The 26,724-nt window shown below is 41.5% G+C and overlaps 1 protein-coding gene across 1 annotated transcript in view; it reads right to left on the reverse strand.

Moving 5' to 3' along the window:
- LOC138966607 (uncharacterized) overlaps window positions 1-26,724 on the reverse strand; it is a 52,412-nt gene that overhangs the window by 18,099 nt on the left and 7,589 nt on the right. Inside the window, exon 2 of the mRNA XM_070338890.1 lies at window positions 2,757-3,352. Coding sequence (XP_070194991.1) covers window positions 2,757-2,833 — 77 coding nt within the window. The 5' untranslated portion in view covers window positions 2,834-3,352. The remainder of the gene's footprint in view (window positions 1-2,756; window positions 3,353-26,724) is intronic.

The following is a 26,724-nucleotide window of genomic DNA, read 5'->3' on the forward strand; positions in this document are numbered from 1 at the left end:
ATGGCGCTGCCCATGGTCAACCTCGAAACTATCCGTATAGAATGGGGGCGTCCTCGCCCCCATAATAAGACGTATACATCCTTTTCCGCTTAAGTAAAGGCATGCACCTATCCAAAAGTGTAAACAATTATGTCAACTTCAGCAGATTCATCTAGGTTTTGCACACTCTTTCACATGAGCACACTTGAAAACCAAAAATCGACTGCATGGATGCACACTGTGATTTTTTTAACTGGATTTTTCATGGGTCGTAACCAAACTGTCGGCTTTTTCAAACATCATGCTTGGCTCACGATGTCAATTTGATTTAGATAGCTTCTGGTTAAAATTGAAAAGTAAACATGTTCTGAAATGGGGAGTAATCTTAAAATGACCAATCTCGATAAAAACTAAAGAATACTGGAGGGCGGACGATGTGCGCGCCACACACACACACACAGAGTCTCTCTCTCTCTTTCTCTCTGTCTCTCTCTTTCTCTTTCTCTCTCTCTTTCTCTCTCTCTCTCTTTCTCTCTCTCTCTTTCTCTCTTTCTCTTTCTCTCTCTCTCTCTCTCTCTCTCTCTCTCTCTCTCTCTCTCTCTCTCTCTCTCTCTCTCTCGCATTCGTTGCCTATACACATATAAATCCCTTTAAACTGTGTGTACACAAGCCTAAGCGACCTACATTGACATTGTTCCTAGATCAGAGCTCCACAATGCCAGAGGTATAGAAAAGGTTTCTCGGAATAATCCCCACAGCTAGATTGTGACAGGCCGGTGTCACAGAATTTGGTCACTGTCCAACAGTTGTTGCATCCAACTGACGTTGCTTTGTCTTCGTATTCGACGTGCACGCTTCGGCGGCTGTGTAACTGAATAGCGTTTGACGACTGGCAGCCGTAAAACGTAAAGTTTGGGGCGTATTGTTCCAAGGTACTTTGCATTTGTTCGACGAAGTCTTTGTGGTGTAGGTACCAAATCTGTTTTCAGGTTTGCAGTTATTATTCCCAGTTGTTGATAAAAAGAACCTTAATTGACATCATAACCAGGCTTAGGACAACGTGCTGTTCTGTTCGTTTGTTTGTTTGTTTGTTCTTACGACTAGGTCACCTTAACCTTTCCCAAGAGTTGCAGAGATGTTTCTTCTTCTTCAAAACACAACATACTTCAAAGAAATGATCGGCATTATGTTTTTATTTTTGATATTTTTTTTCTCTCTTATGGTCATTTGTTTGCTTGTATGCTTATTTTGATCCTCCCAAAATGTCTCGAGTCAAAACAACCTTTGCAATAAACCGTTATCATATATAGAGACGGTCTCGAATTGTCTCAGTGCGGAATGTTAAATGCTTGTCATTATGGTCACGGTCATAATTACAAAGTCTAACACGACAAAACATGTACTAACAAGGCACGCTAGAACAGGTTACAAGACGACGAACAACCAACAATTACAGAACAATACTGTCAGCTAAATTGACTCGATCAAAGATTATTCTCTCGTATTCACAAAAGGCTTGAGTCAAATTTCATACATGAATTATGCTACCATGGCCCTCCCTGTGTCTCAGTGTGTGTGTGTGTGTGTGTGTGTGTGTGTGTGTGTGTGTGTGTGTGTGTGTGTGTGTGTGTGTGTGAGTGTGTGTGTATGTGTGTGTCTTTGTGCGTGTGTGGGTGTGTGTGTGTGTGTGTGTGTGTGTGTGTGTGTGTGTGTGTGTGTGTGTGTGTGTGTGTGTGTGTGTGTGTGCGTGAGTTAATGAGTGTATGTGTCTGTTTGTGCGTTTGTGTCTGTTTCTATGTGTCTGTCTGTGTGTCTCTGTGCGCGCGCATCTATTTCTCTTGATACATGCATTCTTGTAGAAAAGCATTGTCACAGGCATACTTTAAAAAAAAAGCAAGCCATTTATCCATCCTATGTGACGAGCGTTCAGTAGAGTGTATGTGATGTCTACACCCACTGACCGATAAAAGCAGATCACAACTTGTCACGGCAATTGCAGGCCCAACGCCCAAAGTGGCAGGAACAGGTATGCAAACAAACTGTCATTTACGAGCCCCTCAAACGTCGAATTCGAGTGCTTTTGCTCACTGCTTCGATTTAACTTGTTAGGATATGACTCTAACATGTCACAGGAGTAGCCTACTTATAGAGGTTGAATTGTTATACTAATGAATTCCAAACAAAAGGGACTCGGAATTCGACTCGACTGTTTATACAGTATGTGTACAGTGGGAACTTATTCAAATTATAAAGGGGAGCTGCCGGAGAAGCAAACTTTCCCAAACCAAACTAGGATATATATACACAGAAAACAACACAACCAAAAACGAAACCAAAGGATAAAAAATACACACAGAAACAGACAAACACAAGCACTCACACACACGCGTGCACACACAATAGGCATACACGCACGCAAGCACGCGGCACGCACACACGCATTTATGCATGCATGCACGCACACACGCACGTACGCACGCACAGACAGACACACAGACAGACACACAGACAGACACACACACACACACACACTGACACACACAAACAGACAGACAGACAGACACAGACAGACAGACACACACACACACAAACACATGCAGACAGACAGACAGACAGACACACACACACACACACACACACACACACACACACACACACACACACATACAGGCAGACAATCAGAAAAAGGCCAAAGACAACAAACTCAGTGAACACGGACGTCAACAACGAGGAAAGAAAAACAAACAAAAACTAAAAAAACTAAAAGATTATCTTACCTGCCGCCAGGGCCACTCTTGTCCCTCCTCTGGGTGGCGGACTTGTCCGGCTGTCGGACTATCCTGCCGAACCTCATCACAACTTGTCAAACGCTAAAGGCGCACGTACAGCGCCTCACCAATATCACCGAAAACAGTACCACTCTGTACAAGCACACTCATCCCTCCGTCGGGACAATCCTAATACACTGACGTGCAACGCAGCGCTGACATCACCGGAAATAGTACTCCTCTTTTTCACTGCTAACACACACTCATCTCTGTGAAGAAACCGTACTCAGTGGAACCTGCGATATGAGACCCGTTCTATGAGAGAACACCTCCCAATAAAGAACATCTTCTGTGATTCCTGTGTCTATTCTGTTGACCAATTTGTGTCAGGACACCTGAGACGCAGGCCGTCAAAAAATATAGACAACTGCGCCCCAGTCCTTGTCGGCTGTGTTGTCCTTTTGTTCTTGTTAAACTCTTGGCCGCTGTCTTATCTGCCGTCCGATTGAATGTGTGCACTTGTCTCGAAGTTATTGCTGGAGCTTGGAGTTGAGAGAAGTCCTGTTATCTCCGAGTTATTGGTAGAGCTGGGACTGTCTGACAATCTGCAAAGAGAAATAATCACAATTTCAGCGTTTGTCGAACTGAGGTGGGTTTGAAAATCTTAAGTCCACTTGATTTGGTGTCTCTTATCGCTTCTTCTGTCAAAATCTGGGTGAAGATTTACGTCACTCGGAAAATAGCAAGTATTCTACGAATGATGATCATGAAACAGTACTGACAGTTGGTCGATAGAATCCGAATTTCTAGTCTGTTCGACTTGAATCGTGTGCGTTCTATAGAGGCATTCTTCCTCCCCTGTCGTAAAAGTTAACCTCCCCTGTATAAATGAATATAAGGTAGGCTAGTATGGTAATTTGAAACAAATACTGCACTGCGTCAATCTATGACTCTACGCCTTTTTCCAAGGTTGCAATTTGCAAGAGAGAAAAATCGTTGAAAGAAGTTCCGCTTTATGATGCTGTGCAGCCAAATGATTTAAAAGCTCTATTTTGTGTATTACAAGTTTTGAGTTTTCAACTTTCCTATAAAAGAATTGGTAGACCACCTGTCAGTAATTATTGATCATCCTTCGCATGAGCTCACATGCATTTACGGTGACAGATAAAAGCAAGGCTTCCAATTTTGCCAACGGTCCTGGTGGCGTTTTAGTGTCAATAAAACAGAAACGAGATCCCACATGCGAATGAGTATCATGATTCTACGTGGTTTGTCTGTACCGTACATTTTGTAAAGTCCAAAGAATGCTAAGAATCAATCGACGCACGACACCCAAAATATTTCTTCAGAATAAATAATATTTCTGATTCTGATATGGAATCAGTGGGGCTGGTAACCTATGATCACTAAATCCGCATCAGAACACATGTTGTTAACGGTATTAATTGATAAGGGGGAAAATCTCACTCGATGATAGTGTCTGAATAAAATGATTCTCTGACACGAACGTTGATAAAGCCCTGTAGAAATGGCAGTCGAATTAAGATTTATGAGTATGTAATACGTTTCGTGTTTAAATACTACCAACAAACGAAAATAGCAGTTTTATCGGTAGTTTCTGTTTTGTGGATTGGTATCAACATAAAGAAACAGTCAACTACTTATTAGACGAGACTGCAAAATACGAAACAGGATTTTGTCCTTCCTACCAAAGAGAATAACACACACACAAATGTCCGACCTTTTCCCAGGCTTCCTTAGGTTTGTGAAAGGACAGGAGCATTAGACGAGCAGCAGTCTTTTCTCCAGACCTGACTTTCTGACCTTTTTATCCCCCGTGGCACAGTGGAGTGTGGAACGAGTGTTGTTCACGAGCAATGAAACGTAACTTAACGAGTAATGAGCAAATAGGAACAGCTAGAGCTTACTGCCAGGTCAAACAAAGGTTGGGCGATTTTTATGCTGTTTTACGATGTGCTGGTATTTTGGTGTCTTGAAGGTCGTGTGCCATAAAATGTTGATCCAATAAATACACTTTCTGTGAACTCGAGTTCCTTAACATTGTTGAAATCATATCCGAGACAGTAGGCGACTTCAAGGACAGGTTACAATTTTTTCTCTCTCCAAAACCGGCAGTCTCTTGTGTAATTTTGCAAGTATTCTCAAATCTAAAAGTGGGAAAAAAAAGACAAGTAGGCTAGCTATTACAGTATTAGGAATGCGTAGTCCAAATTTTGTCAGCATTAAAAAAGAGGAAAGTCCCAGTATAAACCCAAAATATCGAAAGCCAAAACACCTACTGACATGACACTTCCAGAACAAACTGTATTTTCAGGAACCATGTGACCGAAATATCGAGCAGGATGCCACCGAGCCGTATTGACGAGAAAGGTGATGTTTTGTTTTAGGTCGGCTAGTCCTGTTATGTTGCCAGCTATTCCTGTGCAGGGGGCCCTTCTCAAATGGCCATGTGCTTTTCCTGCTGCCTTGGAAGAAAGAAAAACAAGTCGCGTAGGGCGAAAGTATTTAGTTACAGCTCCGTCCATCCATGGTATCGCCTGATATTTTGTCGAGACTGGGTCAATGAATATGATGACGTCACTCGAGGCTCTGCCGAGAGTGACGTCATTATATTCTTTCATGCCGTCGAGACAAAATATCACGCGATACCATGGATGGACGGAGCTATATATATGGCATGACCAAAGTAAAGAGAATTTGTCATGGGATGTGGAAACAAATCATTGGAAATTCACCATGGGCAATCAACCCAAGCCTAGAAGTTGTAGAACTATATTTTGTTTCAGTCTTGGCAAGGCCAGTTTTGTCCAGTTCCGGAAAAGACATCATGAATTCATTCACCCTGCCGAGACGAAAAAACCAATTATTTCCATAGATGAAAACGTATAAGCTTATATCCCGTGACGCATCAAAGCTAAATCTTGTTTTGAAATGTCTTCACAACGTACAGATAACTTATAACGACATAATCGCCTTCCCAAGACAGGAAAAACGCACACTTTGTTTTTCAGTCGTCTGCTACAAATCTAGTCTTGTTCAAGTTGTTGGTTGACGGAGAGAATAACTGAGCTTCAATCGTACCTTCATCAACAGGAATAAATGCTCAATCCGCTGTCAGTTCGCAACTGAACCTTGTTTTTTTTTCTTTAACTTTTTGGTTAACATTGAAACGGCAATCCAAAAGAATGTTTCAGCTGTTTCAAGACACAGGCTTAGCTCCTTCTTTTGAGTTGCTTTTCAGTCTAAAATGACACCGGAAGCGAACAAATTGTCGCGTATATTGTCGTCACAAAAAGACGTCATGACAAAGTTACTGTGACACGCAAAGCGAAAGAGACTTTGACGTCATTTACTTTTGTTCGGAATTTTCCGTCTGTTCCTAGCTTGTCAGTGACGTGAGTAAGCTTACCCAAAACGTCTTTGTTCTTTATTCACATTGCAGCTGTGAAATAATCAGTCTTGTGTCTCGGTCGTGTAGGTACAGAGTTTGCTTCTGCAATCATTGTGTTCGTGTTGATGACGGCTTCATGAGACAAATCAGCGAATCTATCGCGAGGAAGACGTTTATGTACAAATCACCGAACCCAACACATTTTTTGTGTGCATTTTTCTGAAGAATAAACTGCATGTGGTTAATTGCATCCGTTTAATGCTTGTCGAAATGAGCCATAAGGCTTTAGAATAAAAGATTTCACGCATTGCTTGGCCATCTGATCACAGATGAGGTCGCAGTTTGTAGGTTGAATCTATGAATCGGCCAGAGATAGATCTGCATTTCTGGTACGACCTTCCAGATTATCAACAGCGGGTTCATGGTCGGAATCAAGAGGTCAAATTTGTGTGGCTCCCAATCATTTCATAAAAGATTTCCATTTTCTTGTTTATGCGGCTGCGCAAGTTATTTTGCCTAGGTCATGACCGAACTTTAGGCCTACGGAGAAATATCGCTGGATATTTTCTCCCTAGACTAACAGAGACAAAGAAGGGAAGTCATGCTGTATAAGTTACAGCTTCGTCCATCCATGGTATCGCCTGATATTTTGTCGAGACTGGGTCAATGAATATGATGACGTCACTCGAGGCTCTGCCGAGAGTGACGTCATTATATTCTTTCACCCCGTGGAGACAAAATATCACGCGATACCGTGGATGGACGGAGCTGTAACGTATATATGGCATGACCAAAGTAAAGAGAATTTTTCATGGGATGCGGCAACAAATCATTGGAAATTCAACATGGGCAATCAACCCAAGCCTAGAAGTTGTAGAACTATATTTTGTTTCAGTCTTGGCAAGGCCAGTTTGGTCAATTTTCTTGTTTCTGCGGCTGCGCAAGTTATTTTGCCTAGGTCATGGCCGAACTTTAGGCCTACGGAGAAATATCGCTGGATATTTTCTCCCTAGATTAACAGAGACAAAGAAGGGAAGTCATGCTGTATGTAGAGGTTAGTACACGCCGAGTCTCAGTGATTATTAAAAATAATGGTCGAAGTTAGCGGATCATGAAAAATGCGAGCTTCAGCGAGCTTTTTCATGACCGCGAACTGAGACCATTATTTTTGATAATCACTGAGACGAGGTGTGTAACCTCTTTATTCCTCCTTTCTTCAGTTATTCAAAGAAAACAGGAGTTTTTGTGCGAAAGTTTGATCGAATCCGAATCACTCAACCAGTCAACCTGCGCAGGCGATCGATTAATGCGCGGTTGTATAGTTCCGTGCAAATCATTCCATTCTGTTAACACTTCTTGTCAGTTTCCCTGTTTTGGATGTAGCCAAGTGGCGTATCCAGTCTTTTTGTGTAATTATCTCCTGCCCGACCCAGTTGCCTCCCCTGTCTATTATCTTCCCCTGACCCAAGTTGTGTCTCCCGCTAGGATTATTGTGTGTTTACTATCGTAGGGTAGACTCTTGACCGGATTCCTTTCTAACCTCTTATCTCAGATTTAGGTGGTCGTTATGTAATGTGCCGCCAGACTGTCTGGGTATCGTTGGACGGCGTTTTGTCAAGTGGGTGTCATTTCTTTTGACAGGGTACATCATAGGAGATGCCAGGTAGCTTGGAGGTTTTAGTCTCTTACCCCCCCCCCCCCTCTTTGTAACTGCTTGTAATCTAATGAGCCTTATCCGGTGTGCGTAATATTTCCGGTGCGTGACACCTCTGTAACGATTTCTGCCTCTTTCATTTGGCAGGCAATCTTAAGACGACACCCCCCGTTGTCTGAGACCGGGTATTCTTCCTATTGGCTTATCGGAAGTGACCAGCCTTTAAAAGACTGAGCATTTAGTAGTAGAGCAGAAAGGACGAGTACGTTCTTGTTAAAAACAGAAAAAAATCCAAGAAAAGGAAAACCACCCTTGTCCAAAATATACCAGCACAGTCCGAAACGGCCGGGACAGAGGTACCTGTCGTTGACGCTACAAAAGAGAAAATCCCAACTTCAGAAGAAAACCCTCCTCCCAAAAAACAAAAACAAAACCCAAGAACCTGGACAAGTACAAGAAAAACTTTGTTCTCAGAAACATCAAACCCCCCACCAGTCTTTCTCGAGTATCCAGTGATATGCGAGGATCTTAAAAAAGGCCCTGCCACACTTCACAGCCTGGGTCTAAACAGGCTAAAAACCTTCACACTAGCAGTGGGACCCATCCTATCAGTGCGCAAACTCCCCGGAGGAAGCGTGCTGGTGGGGTGCGTCTCACATGCCCAACAAAAAAAACTCCTGTCTCTGACAGAGATAGGGAGCATTAAGATCAAAACCTTTACCCCAGAGGTGACAACAGAGGGAGTTATAAAAAGAGTCCCCTTGTTCCACTCGGACGAGGACCTCAAAGAAATGACCATTACTGTGCGGATTCGGACTGATGGAGGGGGCCTGGTCGAAAAAGGCGAGACCGCCGTCCGACAGATCCGCAGACTAAAAACAAAAGAGGGTAAGGCCTCAGAGGCCGTGCGGATCACTTTTAGGGCCGCGGTTCTGCCGGAGAGTGTGGTGCTGGAGGGGGAGGTTTATGGGGTGGAGGCCTTCGCCTGCCCGGTGCGGCGCTGCACCTTCTGTCAGAAACTGGGTCACCTTAAGTTTCACTGCAGAGCAAAGAAACCAACGTGCGGCAGGTGTAGCTCCTACGGCCACGACGGAAACGGCTGTGACAAAGAAAGATCATGTGTAAACTGCAAAGAGGGTCACTCTTCCTCCTATCAAGGGTGCAAAGAATACAGATTGCGCATGCGGGCAAACAAAATCCGCTCGGCCACCTACATACCATATTCAGAGGCCATGCACCGAGCCCGAATCGAAGTAACTCAAGAAAAAGAAAAACTTAACAAACACACAACAGAGACAGGCCCTGCTGAGCGGCGCGATGAGTTCTGGCGCGCGCAGCCGGCGAGGCTTACCTCCACACCAGAGCCCGGCTATGCTAAAGCGGCTGGGCGTGGCAGAGACGCTGTGCGTGATGCAGCAAACATACCCCCCACCTCCACAATTAAGAAACACCCCGTCCCTGCTCTCCGCAAAAAACAGTTGGATAAACAAAAGCATAACCCTCCCCCCGAAGAGCTAGACTTGAACGAGGGACAAACCGAACCAAAAACCATTAACCCAGACGAAATGATCAACGAAATATTTTCAAAAGTCATGAGCAAAGTACAAGAAGGCATGATCGAATCAACAAAGGCAGCCCAACGAGAGGCAGAGAAAGAGTTAGCCGAGATAGTTTTAATAAAAATCCAGACTAAAAAAGTCACCCCCTCCACAGAACAAACACCGCTCTTGGATTTCGTGGAACACGCTCTGGTCGGCATGGTCGAGGCCAGGCAAAAGCAAAGTCCCGGGGCACTGATAGACACACTGGTAGGCATGTTTAATACCATCACTAACACCAGCCTAGGCCCCATCTCACCCAGCGAAACCATGCTGGCCCTGGGATCTCTGGCAGGATCAAAAGACCTTACTGCTAAAGAAATCCACCAACTAAAATTAACCCTTTAATGGACAAATATAACCTTATGCCAATTCAACTCTTTAACCCGGACGATAAACACGGCCTCGACCATGTCTCGTTCTTCACAAAAGTAAACTACAACTCTGACATATCCTGTTGTTTTTAAAACTAAAACGCTATTGTTCCTCTTCCTATAAATTGTTGTTGGCGCTCGGGTAACAGGGAGCGAAGGGCAGTGCCCCACCTAGTGATCGAGTGCCACAACCCAGACTTTTCCCTTAATGTACATAGTAAATGAAATGATGTGTCCAAATGTTACTAGAAGATCAGTATTACGTGTTTACGCATGTTCTTTATATTATTCTCACGATGTAGTCACTTTTAGACCTCTTGACAGGTGGTCCTGATTTTTATCTTCTTTTAACGAAACTAAAATTGAATTAAAATCCATGTTTTTAATGACCCTTCCCCTAGGAAGTCAACGCATATAAAAGAAAAATTATTAATATTCCTCTTACAAGGATCTTAACGTATATTTCTTATTGACCCACCCCCCTCCCTTACTCATGGAGAGCGGGGTCGGGGTCCTATCACGGTCGGGCTTGCTTGGTCTTGCCCTTTTCTTTCTCTTCTTTTTTTTATTTGTTTATTTATTTTTTTTTTTTTAGCGTATCATCAACTCACGTCCCTAAAAGGAAAATTTCCTGTGAGGACGTTAAGGACCCCTAGATTCAGTAGAGCAGAGAACGCGATTTGGGATACTGAGCTGTGTGCTGCTCATATGTGTCGGTCGACGTGTGGTCGTAACTGAATTCCGAGGCTTGTTTCTTTGTGTTTCCTTTACGTGTGCTCACTGAGGAGAATCTACACTGCTTTCTGGTGTCTACTTTCTGGTGTTTGCTTTCTGGTGTACGTTAATTAAAAGTCACGTTATCGCAACCTCTGTCTTGGCGTCTCATTTATGCTTCCTGGCCTATTCCCCCCCTTCCACTCCACCCTATCACATGGACTAAAATCAAGTACGCAGATATGCTGTTATTCTGCTGTGGCGGTAAAGGCAGATATTGTGTGTTCTGTTTATGTTTTAGTATCGCTTAGGATAATGTTCTTTCGTCAAATGGGACTAGCAGACGAACTTTTGCACCCGTGTTCCAACGTTAATTACTGTATGAAATTCAGTTTTCTGGGCAAAATAGTGTATGAAACCGCGTTATGTTGTTCAAATTGATGAGATGTGTGCATTTGGTTGCGTGTGATCTGTTTATAAAATGATATATTGTTGAAAACTGACCGTCGGATTGCAGTCAGTGTTGTCGAAGAAACTGAGTGAAAAGAAGGGGAACTACTCTTGTCGCTAGACAAATTATGAGTTACTTGCCTTGGGAATTTGCTTGTGATGAACGTTTGTGCACGGCAGATCTAGATTCAGAAAACAACCGAACTCATGGATTTTATATGGAGATTCATGTGTTCAGGCCTGTAGTTGTTAATTTAAATGCGGTATGTTTGTATTGTTTGCTCAAGAGATGTATATTTCGTACGTATAGAGCGTTCGGAACTTTTCAGTCGCAAAAGTAGTACCGAAACAGAACAGCTTCTCGACCCATTGCACTATCGAGGATTCAGGCTGTTGCTGGCTCGTTATTTGTTTGGTTGCTGGGTCATTATCGAAAAATAACTAGCTCTACAAGTTTACAGAGGTAAAGAAGCAGAGGGGGGAATAAGTAGAGGTTACATGCCGAGTCTCAGTGATTATTAAAAATAATGGTCGAAGTTAGCGGATCATGAAAAATGCGAGCTTCAGCGAGCTTCTTCATGACCGCGAACTGAGACCATTATTTTTAATAATCACTGAGACGAGGTGTGTAACCTCTTTATTCCTCCTTTCTTCAGTTATTCAAAGAAAAGAGGAGTTTTTGTGCGAAAGTTTGATCGAATCATATTCACCCAACCAGTCTACCTGCGCAGGCGATCGATTAATGCGCGGTTGTATAGTTCCGTGCAAATCATTCAATTCTGTTAACACTTCTTGTCAGTTTCCATGTTTTGAACTAAAATCAACTACACAGTTATGTTGTCATTCTGCTGTGGCGGTAAAGGCAGATAGTGTGTGTTCTGTTCATGTTTTGGTATCGCTCAGGAAATGTTCTTCCCTCGAATGTGACTTGCAGACGAAGTTTTACACCCGTGTTCCAACGTTAAAAACTGTATGAAGTTCAGTTTTCTGGGGCAAAATAGTGTATGAAACCGCTGCATATTCTTTAAGTTGATTAAATGTTTGCAATTGATTGCGTGTGATCTGTTTATAAAATGAAATATTGTTGAAAACTGACCGTCGGATTGCAGTCTTGTCGATGCAGCCGAAATCTGGAAGGGGAACTACTCGTGTCGCTAGACAAAATATGAGAGTTACTTTTCCTTGGAATCTTTCAAGCGATAAACGATTGTGCACGGCAGATCTGACAAGGAACTTAGTCGATAAATATCGACAGGGGGCGGACAAATGGTTTACATGTGAAATGTGTGTATATGGGTGTGGTTCTGAAACAAACAAACCATGTGAACCCCCCCATCCCACCGCTCGCGGGCTGAACGACTGACGTCACATGTCGCTTCGGTCTTTTCCTGAGAAGAACACCGCGTGTACATAATACACAATTGTCAATTCGATCGCGTAGCACTGCCAATGCACATTTTCGCAACGAAAACCGTGCTACTGTTTCTTGTGTGTTAAATCTGAAAGCAATATAAGTGAACGAACAATTGAAAACTGATATCACGTTACTAAACTCCCAAAAGTAATAAATTACTTCTGACTGCGGTACACAATACGGCAGTCACCTCTGCGAATGCTGTCGAAGAATCTAACCGAAAGTAAACATTCTGGGAATCTACGCGCATCGGCCTTGACGCAAGTTCAATACTTAGCCAATGAGCGCGCCGCGGCGAAGTTGGCCGCTGTAAGTCTCGCAGCGCTGGCTGGCTGAGCGAGTTGCGTGTCCATCCTTTTTTGGTCCAAGCCGCACCGTAGACCAGATTAGTAGGTGCTTGATTTTGGTATTTTGATTTTACATAACATTAAACCTTTCTTGGGGTTCATGGTCATGGCAACAGCCATAATAATATTATATCATGTATAATATTACATTTCAGCATATTTGAATTACATGTCATCATACCAAACTGTCATACATTTTTATTCCTACATCATTCTGATTGATCACAACCAAACCTACTATCAGTGGACACATCCAAATGTAAGCGCCTGTTCTTGACAACTTTTAATCGATCTAAAAATAGCAACTTGCTGGGCCCTCTGCCGCCAACAGACACTGTTTGGCCTGTAGGTAAAATGTACAATGTATTTTCTGATTTGTGCACAAAAGCTTTATTTCTTTTTTCTTTTTTTTAACATAACAATGTTTAATGTCACTGTATGTTTAAAAGACCATGGTCATATTTGTAAAAAAAATGTTAAATTAGAAAATAAATAACATTTTGGTTCATGATTTTTCCTACACCTGTGCTAAAAATAAGAAATAAAAATGTCGGGTATATAAGTCTCTCAAATACAGCTAGGTATGAATGGCTCGGTTTGAGTTTGTTGCGGTTGACCCTGCACAATGCGACATATCATGTTTTTGTTGAACAATTTTGACGTCACCCCTCCCATAGGGTGACGTATTTCACAACTTCCTGTGTTACACAAACTCTGTGATGACCAATTTTGACGTCACCCCTCCCATAGGGTGACGGATGTCACAACTTCCTGTGTACACAAACTGATGACGTATTTCACAACAAAATGGCGCTGCCCATGGTCAACCTCTAAACTATCCGTATAGAATGGGGGCGTCCTCGCCCCCATAAATAGACTTGACCCACAAGTCAGCAGCGAATGTGATAAACGGGTTATCTCCCCTGAAAAGCGAAGCAAGCTTCGAAGATGGCGACGATGGAAAAGAGAAGAACTGTGAGCGAACTGCGAAAGGTGTGTGTGGGTGTGTGTGTGTGATGTGTGTCAGTGTGTGTGTATATGCGCGTGCTGTGTGTGTATATGCGCGTGATGTGTGTCAGTGTGTGTGTATGCGCGTGCTGTGTGTGTGTGTGGCTGTGCTTGCGTGAGCTTGTGTGTGTGTGTGAGAGAGAGAGAGCGATAGTGAGAGTAGGGTATGGTTGTTGGTGAAAGTTGAGTTGGACGCTGGGGTTGGGCGGGTGTGTGTGTGTCAGAGAGGGTTGTGTGTGTGTGTGGGGGGGGGGCTGGACTGCGTGTGTGTGTTTATTTGTGTGTGTGAGGGTTGTGTGTGGGGGGGGGGGGTTGACTGCGTGTGTGGGTTTATTTGTGTGTGTGAGGGTTGTGTGTGTGTGTGTGTGTGTGGGACTGCGTGTGTGTGTTTATTTGTGTGTGGTGTGTGTGTGCCTTTCGCCTTGTATTGAGGAAATTAAACTGCGTTTGCGTATTATGTGTGTGTTTGCAAGCGTGCGTGTATGTTAGGCATATCTCAGTAGGTGTACGTGTGTGTATGTGCGCGTACGTGCAATGTGTGTGCGTGCGCGCGTGTGTTTGTGTATGTATGTATGTATGTATGTGTGTGTGTGTGTGTGTGTGTGTGTGTGTGTGTGTGTGTGTGTGTGTGTGTGTGTGTGTGTGTGTGTGTGTGTGAGAGATAAACAAACTATCAAGAACAAAACAAAACTGAACAAACGAAATGTTTTCCCCCCAACTCTGATTATTGCTTGTTTCGGAGACGACTGTGATTTTGACTTTTTGAGTAAGCCTACACGAACACACAAGCTCAATACAGCCGGCAACAAGTTCGCCGGTCGGGGCAGTGAAATACTATTTCAAATAGATCTATTTCACTAAGAATGTCAATGGATATAGGGCAACATACTTGTTTTTTAAATCAGTGATTGATTAGATCGTCATATTTTTGTGACACTGAGACCAAACCATCAAAAAATTAGCAATAGGCCTTGAATCAAAGTCGTGCGAGATCTGACCTTGCTGCAAATGTACGTGTACGACTTGATTGTGTTGACGTTCAACTGGTAAGCTGGGCGATTGCAGGCTTTTATCCAGCGAAGGCAGCGATCTAGATGGTACAGATGCTTTCCCGGTTTCACAAATGGGATGAATTTCACGCCAACACAGCGTTCAGGATACCTATCATCCGTTTTACATTGTCCCCAAGCACAGCGCTTGTTAGCAGCATTTGTGTGTGTTTGCTTCCTAAAACAAGGGAAGTAACTCCCAGAGTCTCGATATGTGGATATGGTTAATTCAGAAAACAACCAAACTCATGGATTTTATATTGAGATTCATGTGTTCAAGCCTGTAGTTGCTGGTTTAAATGCGGCATGGTTGTATTGTTTGCTCCAGAAATGTATATTTTGTACATTAGAGTGTTCTGAACTTTTGAGTCGCAAAAAGTAGATCCACAATGTGTACAGTCTCTACCCATGAGCTATCGAGGATTCAAGCCCGTTGTTGGGTAAGTGATTTTGGTTGTTGGGTAAGTTACCGAAAAATAACTAGCCCAGGGCCGGACTACCGGGGGGGTTATGGGGGTTGCGCAACCCCCCCCCCCCCCCGCCATAGCCTAAACATGTACCTCACTTATTTAAAACATTTTTTACTATTGTTTATTTTATGCCGTTTCATGCAAGGAACGACCATTTTCCTATCTCAGAATATGACCTACCCATCAGCTTCAGGGGGCTTCGCCCCCTCATCCCCACAAGGGGCTCTGCCCCTTGACCCCGCCCCCCTGGACCACCACTGGCAACCCCCCCCCCCTCCTCTTAGCCTAGTCCGGCCCTGTAGCCCTACAAGTTTACAGAGAGAAAGAAGCAGAGGGGAGAATAAGTCTGTTTACAACCGCATGAAAGCAGGAAAGAGATCGTCGTCAGATTGAATTACAATAACATTAACATGCTTCCATTTGAAACTTCTCGGTCTTCATCGGGGATTGACGCCCTCCCAAAGTCTAATTGAAGCCCTCCGTCGCTTCGCTCCGTCGGGCTTCAATTACTTTTTGTCGGGCGTCAATCCCCGATGAAGACCTCGAAGTTTCAAATGGAAGCATGTTAATGTGTAATTATTCCACATATGTGAGAGAGACACTCGTGAGATAATAATCGTTCATATCACACGTGTGTATATCATGTAAATGAGGTCATTTCAAGCAAGTCTGGCAGGGACCTGTTTTTTCACTGTTTATGATGCCAAAGTCGTCGAGACAAACGTCATTATAGAAACAAAATTGCGCTCGCTAATTACCATCGATGAATTTGTAAAACTAACACGTCACGCCACACTTTCAGAGTGACGTTTCTTTACTTTGACGTAATAGATTGCACAAGGCTTTAGAAGAGATCTAGGTTCCAAAACAAGCGCCTTCAAGTTAGCTGCCTCGACTGCAGGACATTTTTCAGTATGTAGGATAAACAGAATACTACATGTTTCGTACCAGATTTACACTCGTTGCTTTTTCAAATAGTGAACAGCTCGCTTTCGATCGCAGTTCAATATTAAAAAATCCTCGTGTAACTGAATCTGGTACGACACAGCAAGCCATGTAGTATTCTCTATTTAAATTTGTTTTTGTTTTTAAATCCATTAGCATTTTGTTTGTTTGACATTCCTCCTCCTACACGTCACTTGAATGTTCATGCCTTTTTGATGTTCAGAATCACACCACTATTCGTGTTACGACTGAACATGTTTGGATTAGCAAGAAGAAATAAAGTTAACCATTACGGACGGCAAAGTTTGTTTTTTAACCTTTAATAGTCTGTAAACACGGCCTTTGATCGGCATATCGGTAGTTCACTTCAATCTGTGATGTCGTGCTGCTTTCTCTTGCATGTTCCAGGGTACATTAGACTTTAGAGAGCTTTTTAATTGACTGAAATCTCTGTCGAAGTGAATTTCAGATATGTGTATGTATCACCTATGAATACGATCCCTGTTTAGTTTGAATAAGTGAGAGACGTACCGTGAAATCTGTGTGATCAATGGTATTATTAAAAGCCGGGAGTGCGTGCGAATGCTGGAACTGCATTAATTCAGTGTCACGCCGATCCATTAAAGGACGCCATAAGGAAAGGACAAAGAAAAACAAGAAGGGCAAAGCCCATACGACTCACATGCTTGACATCAAATAACTAAACCTAGCAATGACATCATACACTAAGAACTGCTTTACACATTTTTTCTACCAAAATACATGTGACCTTGACCCAAGGTCAAGGTCATCCAAGGTCATGCAACACAAAGCTGTTAATTCAAGACATAGGAAGTACAATGGTGCTTATTGGCCCTTTCTACCATGAGATATGGTCACTTTTAGTGGTTCACTACCTTATTTTGGTCACATTTCATAAGGGTCAAAGTGACCTTGACCTTGATCATATGTGACCAAATGTGTCTTATGATGAAAGCATAACATGTGCCCCACATAATTTTTAAGTTTGAAACAGTTATCTTCCATAGTTCAGGGTCAAGGTCACTTCAAAATATGTATACAATCCAACTTTGAAGAGCTCCTGTGACCTTGACCTTGAAGCAAAGTAAACCAAACTGGTATCAAAAGATGGGGCTTACTTTGCCCTATATATCATATATAGGTGAGGTATTCAATCTCAAAAACTTCAGAGAAAATGGGAAAAATGTGAAAAATACCTGTTTTTTAGACAACATTTATGGCCCCTGCGACCTTGACCTTGAAGCAAGGTCAAGATGCTATGTATGTTTTTTGGGGCCTTGTCATCATACACCATCTTGCCAAATTTGGTACTGATAGACTGAATAGTGTCCAAGAAATATCCAACGTTAAAGTTTTCCGGACGGCCGGCCGGCCGGACGGACGGACGGACGGACGACTCGGGTGAGTACATAGACTCACTTTTGCTTCGCATGTGAGTCAAAAAACGTGTATATAATTCAGCGTGGTAGGTTTATATGCACACAGAATAAACGGAAAGAGACGGGTTTTTTAGAACAGGCTGAACTCTACTCTGTAACTGGAGATTAATTTTCTCAACGTGTTTAATGCAGTCAGTGGTGCAGGTATAATAAAATCAATAACCTAACAGGAGAGGAGGATCAAGTGTCAGGGCGGGATGAATCGTTTGCGTTGTTGATGAGATAAAGATAGGTTTGAAACACCGATTTTCATCAAGGTATTTGGTATTTCTTCCTATGAGTTGAAAAGTGAAGTTAATTATCCCCCCCCCCCTCCCTCCCTTTTATTTTTTTTAATAAGCAGTGTTATTTAGATAGTTGCTCACGTTAGAGATTTTTCGGGTGTGGGGGGGGGGGGGAATTATATAACTACCTCTACACAGACCATTGTATGTAGCTGCTTGACTGACAGAAATGGAGAAGGACAGAGAGAAGAAAAAGAAGAAAAATGTAACGAGAGAGCAAACAAAAAGCAACACAAAAACAATAAACAAACAAAAACAACAAACAAACAAAAACGCGCCATTAATGAGAGCAAGCAGACCAGTAACTAAACAACGATGCAAGTAGGCAAGCAAGCAAAACCAGAATTAAACAAATTACAAAAAAATAAAAATATGACTTCAATAGCAATTTCAAAAGAAAAGAAAAGTGAGATGTTGCAGAAGACGATCCTCAGAAGATGATGTATTTATATCAAGTGTAGAAAACAAGTACACTTGTCAGTGACGATGAAACGATTTGGATACACAAAAGGGACAATAAATCAGTGAAATGGTGTACCAAGAAATGTATGAGCAACATTTTGTCTTCATTTCATGTCCGAACTTACCTTTGACTTGGTCCAGGTGTAAGTTTTGAAAAAAAAGTTTATCGTTAGATGACCTTACAGATCACCATTGCAGCTAGTTTCCAAAGCCTCACACGAAAACTCCTCAAGGATGTTAAAGCTGTAATATTCTTAGCAACGAAAATACTCACACCCCAATAACCGATAAGGACACGCAGTAACGTACCGTACTTCACAATTCCATTTTACACTTGCACAAATCAGGGTACTGTGTTACATGCGGTGAGAGCGTTAGACGGCACAGGTGAAAGGTTTACCCAGGTAATCCGGCCAGCGATTACATCGAGCAGCATACTACGACGGGATTAGAGATCAAAGGATCAAAGGCTAATGCCTACTGGTGTAGGCGACAGTGCGCTAAAGGAAAGAGACGCACGTGAAAGGCTTTCCTTGTCGGTATGAGTGTTGTCGGAGTTTGCCTTTCTGTGTTTTGAGACAATAGCTCTGTAGTGATGCAACCGTGACAATAGCCAAGCAACATGTTAAAACGACGTACCATATATTATTTGAAACAAAACAGAAAGCAGAGAATGAATGAATAAACAGATAAAATAAATAAATAACTAAGCATTTCTAACATCACGTAAATCGTTGAAAAACAAATGACTGGTGATAAACAGATAAACAAAAACAAAAAAAGAAAATCAAAAGAATAAAAATAATAAGTTAATTGAACGATAGAATAATGATCAATTATAATACAGTAAAGTGACAGCACTTTGATCAGTAAAGCGTTATGGCGGGCTCTTTTACTTTGCAAGAACTGAGAATGGCACGCGAATAAGATTTGAATAGGACTATATATTTCCTTCGGGTTTTCTTCTAAATAAAATGTACAACTGATGGGTAACCGTGCCTTTACACCTCGAGATTTTGAACTCAGGTAAAGTTTATTCGATGTGTTTAGGCATTCAAGCCATTTTCAATCTATATCTTCGTCCGGTATTATGTAGTGCACAGACAGCAATCTCTAGTCTTATTTTGCAGAAAATAAAATAGATCTGATTTATAATGCCGTTCAAAGCTTATATATCCCGTGACGCATCAAAGCTAAATATTGTTTTGAAATGTCTTCACAACGTACAGATAACTTAGTTATAACGACATAATCGCCTTCACAAGACAGGAAAAACGCACACTTTGTTTTTCGTCTGCTACAAATCTAGTCTTGTTGGTTGACGGAGAGAATAAAGCTTCAATCGTACCTTCATCAACAGGAATAAATGCTCAATCCGCTATCAGTTCGCAACTGAACCTTGTTTTTTTTCTTTAACTTTTTGGTTAACATTGAAACGGCAATCCAAAAGAGTGTTTCAGCTATTTCAAGACACAGGCTTTTATGGCAATCCGAATGGTGCAAAAGTCCCTTTTAGCTCTTGATGTCTAAATAACACATTATTTAGCTAAATAACGCGTTATTTAGCTAAACAATGCTTTATTTAGCTATATCATGCATTATTTAGCTAAATAATGCATTGTTTAAATTAAACAATGCATTATTTACAGATACAGAAAAAAGAGAGCCCAGAGCACTAAATAATGCATTGTTTAGCATAAATAAGAGATTGTGTTTGTAAATAACTCATTATTTATAAATAATTACGCGTTTTCTCTAAACAATATATTATATGTAAATAAAGTGTTATTTAAATAAATAAAATATTATTTAGATAAATAAAATATTATTTATCTAAATAAAATATTATTTAGATAAATAAAATATTATATGTAAATAAAATATTATTTATCTAAATAAAATATTATTTATCTAAATAAAATATTATTTAGATAAATAATTTATTATTTAGATAAATAATTTATTATTTAGATAAATAATTTATTATTTAGATAAATAATTTATTATTTACTGTTTTTGCCTTGAAATAGTATTATTACACTAAATAATGCTTTATATAGCTATATAATAGGTTTCCGCTATATAATTCATGATTTGGTAAATAATACATTATATACCGTAAATAAAATATTATATACCGTAAACAATTCATTGTTTAGCGCATCGCGAAGCCGTTTTTTCTCTTGTTGTTTTTTTCCACGTGTTTCCGTGGATCCACGAGAGCTCTGTTGATTCTCAAACTGACCAATCAGACAACTAGCATCTGTACACTAATTAAAGTCCCATTGTTGAGTGTGACGAAAACTCGTGGTGACGATTTTAAAACATGTTGGGTCACGCATGGTCCAATCTTACATGGTCCAATCTTACATGGTCCAACCTTACATGGTCCAACCTTACATGGTCCAACCTTACATGGTCCAATCTTACATGGTCCAACCTTACATGGTCCAACCTTACATGGTCCAATCTTACATGGTCCAATCTTACATGGTCCAACCTTACATGGTTCAACCTTACATGGTCCAATCTTACATGGTCCAATCTTGCATGGTCCAATCTTACATGGTCCAACCTTACATGGTCCAACCTTACATGGTCCAACCTTACATGGTCCAATCTTACATGGTCCAACCTTACATGGTCCAACCTTACATGGTCCAATCTTACATGGTCCAATCTTGCATGATCCAATCTTGCATGGTCCAACCTTACATGGTCCAATCTTACATGGTCCAACCTTACATGGTCCAACCTTACATGGTCCAATCTTACATGGTCCAATCTTACATGGTCCAACCTTACATGGTTCAACCTTACATGGTCCAATCTTACATGGTCCAACCTTGCATGGTCCAACCTTGCATGGTCCAATCTTACATGGTCTAACCTTACATGGTCCAACCTTACATGGTCCAATCTTACATGGTCCAACCTTACATGGTCCAACCTTACATGGTCCAATCTTACATGGTCCAATCTTGCATGGACCAATCTTGCATGGTCCAACCTTGCATGGTCCAATCTTACATGGTCCAACCTTACATGGTCCAACCTTACATGGTCCAACCTTACATGGTCCAATCTTGCATGGTCCAATCTTACATGGTCCAACCTTGCATGGTCCAACCTTGCATGGTCCAATCTTACATGGTCCAATCTTACATGGTCCAACCTTACATGGTCCAACCTTACATGGTCCAACCTTACATGGTCCAACCTTGCATGGTCCAATCTTACATGGTCCAACCTTACATGGTCCAACCTTACATGGTCCAACCTTACATGGTCCAATCTTACATGGTCCAACCTTACATGGTCCAACCTTACATGGTCCAATCTTACATGGTCCAATCTTGCATGGTCCAATCTTACATGGTCCAACCTTGCATGGTCCAATCTTACATGGTCCAATCTTACATGGTCCAACCTTACATGGTCCAACCTTACATGGTCCAATCTTACATGGTCCAACCTTACATGGTCCAACCTTGCATGGTCCAATCTTACATGGTCCAATCTTACATGGTCCAACCTTACATGGTCAAATCTTACATGGTCCAACCTTACATGGTCCAACCTTACATGGTCCAATCTTACATGGTCCAATCTTGCATGGTCCAATCTTGCATGGTCCAACCTTACATGGTCCAACCTTACATGGTCCAACCTTACATGGTCCAACCTTACATGGTCCAATCTTACATGGTCCAATCTTGCATGGTCCAATCTTGCATGGTCCAACCTTACATGGTCCAACCTTGCATGGTCCAACCTTACATGGTCCAACCTTACATGGTCCAATCTTACATGGTCCAACCTTACATGGTCCAACCTTACATGGTCCAATCTTACATGGTCCAATCTTACATGGTCCAACCTTACATGGTTCAACCTTACATGGTCCAATCTTACATGGTCCAACCTTACATGGTCCAATAATATATATGGACCATGTAAGATTGGACCATGTAAGGTTGGACCATGTAAGATTGGACCATGTAAGGTTGGACCATGCACGATTGGACCATGTAAGGTTGGACCATGTAAGATTGGACCATGCAAGGTTGGACCATGTAAGGTTGGACCATGTAAGATTGGACCATGCAGGGTTGGACCATGCAAGGTTGGACCATGTAAGATTGGACCATGCAAGATTGGACCATGTAAGATTGGACCATGTAAGGTTGAACCATGTAAGGTTGGACCATGTAAGATTGGACCATGTAAGATTGGACCATGTAAGATTGGACCATGTAAGGTTGGACCATGTAAGGTTGGACCATGTAAGATTGGACCATGTAAGGTTGGACCATGTAAGGTTGGACCATGCAAGGTTGGACCATGTAAGATTGGACCATGTAAGGTTGGACCATGTAAGGTTGGACCATGCAAGGTTGGACCATGTAAGATTGGACCATGCAAGATTGGACCATGCAAGATTGGACCATGTAAGATTGGACCATGTAAGGTTGGACCATGTAAGGTTGGACCATGTAAGATTGGACCATGTAAGGTTGGACCATGTAAGGTTGGACCATGTAAGGTTGGACCATGTAAGATTGGACCATGTAAGATTGGACCATGCAAGGTTGGACCATGTAAGGTTGGACCATGTAAGATTGGACCATGTAAGGTTGGACCATGTAAGGTTGGACCATTTAAGGTTGGACCATGTAAGATTGGACCATGTAAGATTGGACCATGCAAGGTTGGACCATGCAAGGTTGGACCATGTAAGATTGGACCATGCAAGATTGGACCATGTAAGATTGGACCATGTAAGGTTGGACCATGTAAGGTTGGACCATGTAAGGTTGGACCATGTAAGATTGGACCATGCAAGGTTGGACCATGCAAGATTGGACCATGCAAGATTGGACCATGTAAGATTGGACCATGTAAGGTTGGACCATGTAAGGTTGGACCATGTAAGGTTGGACCATGCAAGGTTGGACCATGCAAGGTTGGACCATGTAAGATTGGACCATGCAAGATTGGACCATGTAAGATTGGACCATGTAAGGTTGAACCATGTAAGGTTGGACCATGTAAGATTGGACCATGTAAGATTGGACCATGTAAGGTTGGACCATGTAAGGTTGGACCATGTAAAGTTGGACCATGCAAGATTGGACCATGCAAGATTGGACCATGTAAGGTTGGACCATGTAAGGTTGGACCATGTAAGGTTGGACCATGTAAGGTTGGACCATGTAAGATTGGACCATGTAAGGTTGGACCATGTAAGGTTGGACCATGTAAGATTGGACCATGTAAGTATGGACCATGCAAGATTGGACCATGCAAGATTGGACCATGTAAGGTTGGACCATGTAAGGTTGGACCATGTAAGGTTGGACCATGTAAGATTGGACCATGCAAGATTGGACCATGCAAGGTTGGACCATGCAAGGTTGGACCATGTAAGATTGGACCATGCAAGATTGGACCATGTAAGATTGGACCATGTAAGGTTGAACCATGTAAGGTTGGACCATGTAAGATGGGACCATGTAAGATTGGACCATGTAAGGTTGGACCATGTAAGGTTGGACCATGTAAGATTGGACCATGCGTGACCCAACATGTTTTAAAATCGTCACCACGAGTTTTCGTCACACTCAACAATGAGACTTTAATTAGTGTACAGATGCTAGTTGTCTGATTGGTCAGTTTGAGAATCAACAGAGCTCTCGTGGATCCACGGAAACACGTGGAAAAAAACAACAAGAGAAAAAACGGCTTCGCGATGCGCTAAACAATGAATTGTTTACGGTATATAATATTTTATTTACGGTATATAATGTATTATTTACCAAATCATGAATTATATAGCGGAAACCTATTATATAGCTATATAAAGCATTATTTAGTGTAATAATACTATTTCAAGGCAAAAACAGTAAATAATAAATTATTTATCTAAATAATAAATTATTTATCTAAATAATAAATTATTTATCTAAATAATAAATCATTTATCTAAATAATATTTTATTTAGATAAATAATATTTTATTTAGATAAATAATATTTTATTTACATATAATATTTTATTTATCTAAATAATATTTTATTTAGATAAATAATATTTTATTTATCTAAATAATATTTTATTTATTTAAATAACACTTTATTTACATATAATATATTGTTTAGAGAAAACGCGTAATTATTTATAAATAATGAGTTATTTACAAACACAATCTCTTATTTATGCTAAACAATGCATTATTTAGTGCTCTGGGCTCTCTTTTTTCTGTATTTGTAAATAATGCATTGTTTAATTTAAACAATGCATTATTTAGCTAAATAATGCATGATATAGCTAAATAAAGCATTGTTTAGCTAAATAACGCGTTATTTAGCTAAATAATGTGTTATTTAGACATCAAGAGCTAAAAGGGACTTTTGCACCATTCGGATTGCCATAGGCTTTGCTCCTTCTTTTGAGTTGCTTTTCACCGTAAGCGAACAAATTGTCGCGTATATTGTCGTCACAAAAAGACGTCATGACAAAGTTACACGCAAAGCGAAAGAGACTTTGACGTCATTTACTTTTGTTCGGAATTTTCCGTCTGTTCCTAGCTTATCAGTGAAGACCTGACGTGAGTAAGCTTACCCAAAACGTCTTTGTTCTCTATTCACATTGCAGCTGTGAAATAATCAGTCTTGTGTCTCGGTCGTGTAGGTACAGAGTTTGCTTTTGCAATCATTGTGTTCGTGTTGATGACGGCTTCATAAGACAAATCAGCGAATCTATCGTGAGGAAGACGTTTATGTACAAATCACCGAACCCAACCCATTTTTTGTGTGCATTTTTCTGAAGAATAAACTGCATGTGGTTAATTTCATCCGTTTAATGCTTGTCGAAACGAGCCATAAGGCTTTAGAATAAAAGATTTCACGCATTGCTTGGCCATCTGATCACAGATGAAGTCGCAGTTTGTAGGTTGAATCTATGAATCGGCCAGAGATAGATCTGCATTTCTGGTACGTGACCTTCCAGATTATCAACAGCGGGTTCATTGTCGGAATCAAGAGGTCAAATTTGCGTGGCTCCCAATCATTTCATAAAAGATTTCCATTTTGTTGTTTCTGCGGCTGCGCAAGTTATTTTGCCTAGGTCATGGCCGAACTTTAGGCCTACGGAGAAATATCGCTGGATAGGTGCCCTCCGTAAAGAGCGAACAATTTTCAAAGAATTTATTTTTGCGTGGTTTATCTTACCCCTGAGCCATCGTGAACCCGTGTCATCCAGTTTCCCTTTTTCACAATGTAGTCGTCAGTTAGTCATTTGAATGCGACTCGATGTGAGCTTATCTACAATAGCAAGTTTTTATGCACGAAACAAACGGCTGTGGTTCACAAGAACTCTAGCGATGGCTTTTGACTGTTGAGAGGAACGGCGATATGCATAAACCGTCGTCTGCTACGACCCTTGCGTGACCCTGCTTCCGGGCTTTTCTTTTTTCAAACTTTCACAACTTCGAACTGTTCTGATCTTGTCTTGATGAAAAAAGAATTCTTTTGTAAGAATGTTTGTGTAACAAGCTGTCAATTTATTATTTAGATTTTAAAAGTTAGGTCAAGCGCAAAAACGCACCACGGTCCAAAAACATTCTGATAATCATCGATCCACGGCTATTGCCAGTTTACATCGATAGAATGAGACCCGAAGGGAAGTAACTCGTGTTTGAGCTGAGTTCAGGATGGGTCCAAAAAGTGTTCGAGACAATCTGCAAAATTAATTCTTTAAAAATTGCTCGCTCTTTACGTAGGGCACCTAAGGTGTTCCCGTTTGGTGAGCGTTCAAATGGAATGGTGTTTGGACTGTGTGTAAAAGCCTGACAGTATCTGTGATGGTTTACGGGAAGCTTACTCTCTGGGCGTGATTTCCGGTTTTGAATATTCATAACAGCCGTCCAGCACCAAAACGAGGCACCATTGTTGTAGAGGCATAGCTGCCAACTTTTCCCAGATAAAAATAGGGAGGAATGAGCGTCTCGGCGACAGACAGAGAGACAGAGACAGATAGGGACAGAGAGAGAGAGAGGGAGAGGGAGAGAGAGGAGACAGACAGACAGACAGACAGAAAGAGACAGAGACGTGGTGGTGGGGGCTAACAGATGGAGAGTACTCTATAGGGACACAGAGAGTTTGTCCTCATCAAAGGGCGAAAGGCCACTGATTACTTCCTGACGACGACTCTAATTGATGGCCGCAGGAGCAGTCATCTATTGGAATGCATTCGGAGAGGTGACATGTCTCGTTTTGTTACCGTTCTCACGAGATCAGTTACAGGTTTGTCTCTCTCTCTCTCTCTCTCTCTCT

The sequence above is a fragment of the Littorina saxatilis genome, linkage group LG5, assembly GCF_037325665.1.
Source record: "Littorina saxatilis isolate snail1 linkage group LG5, US_GU_Lsax_2.0, whole genome shotgun sequence".
Classification (NCBI taxonomy): domain Eukaryota; kingdom Metazoa; phylum Mollusca; class Gastropoda; order Littorinimorpha; family Littorinidae; genus Littorina; species Littorina saxatilis.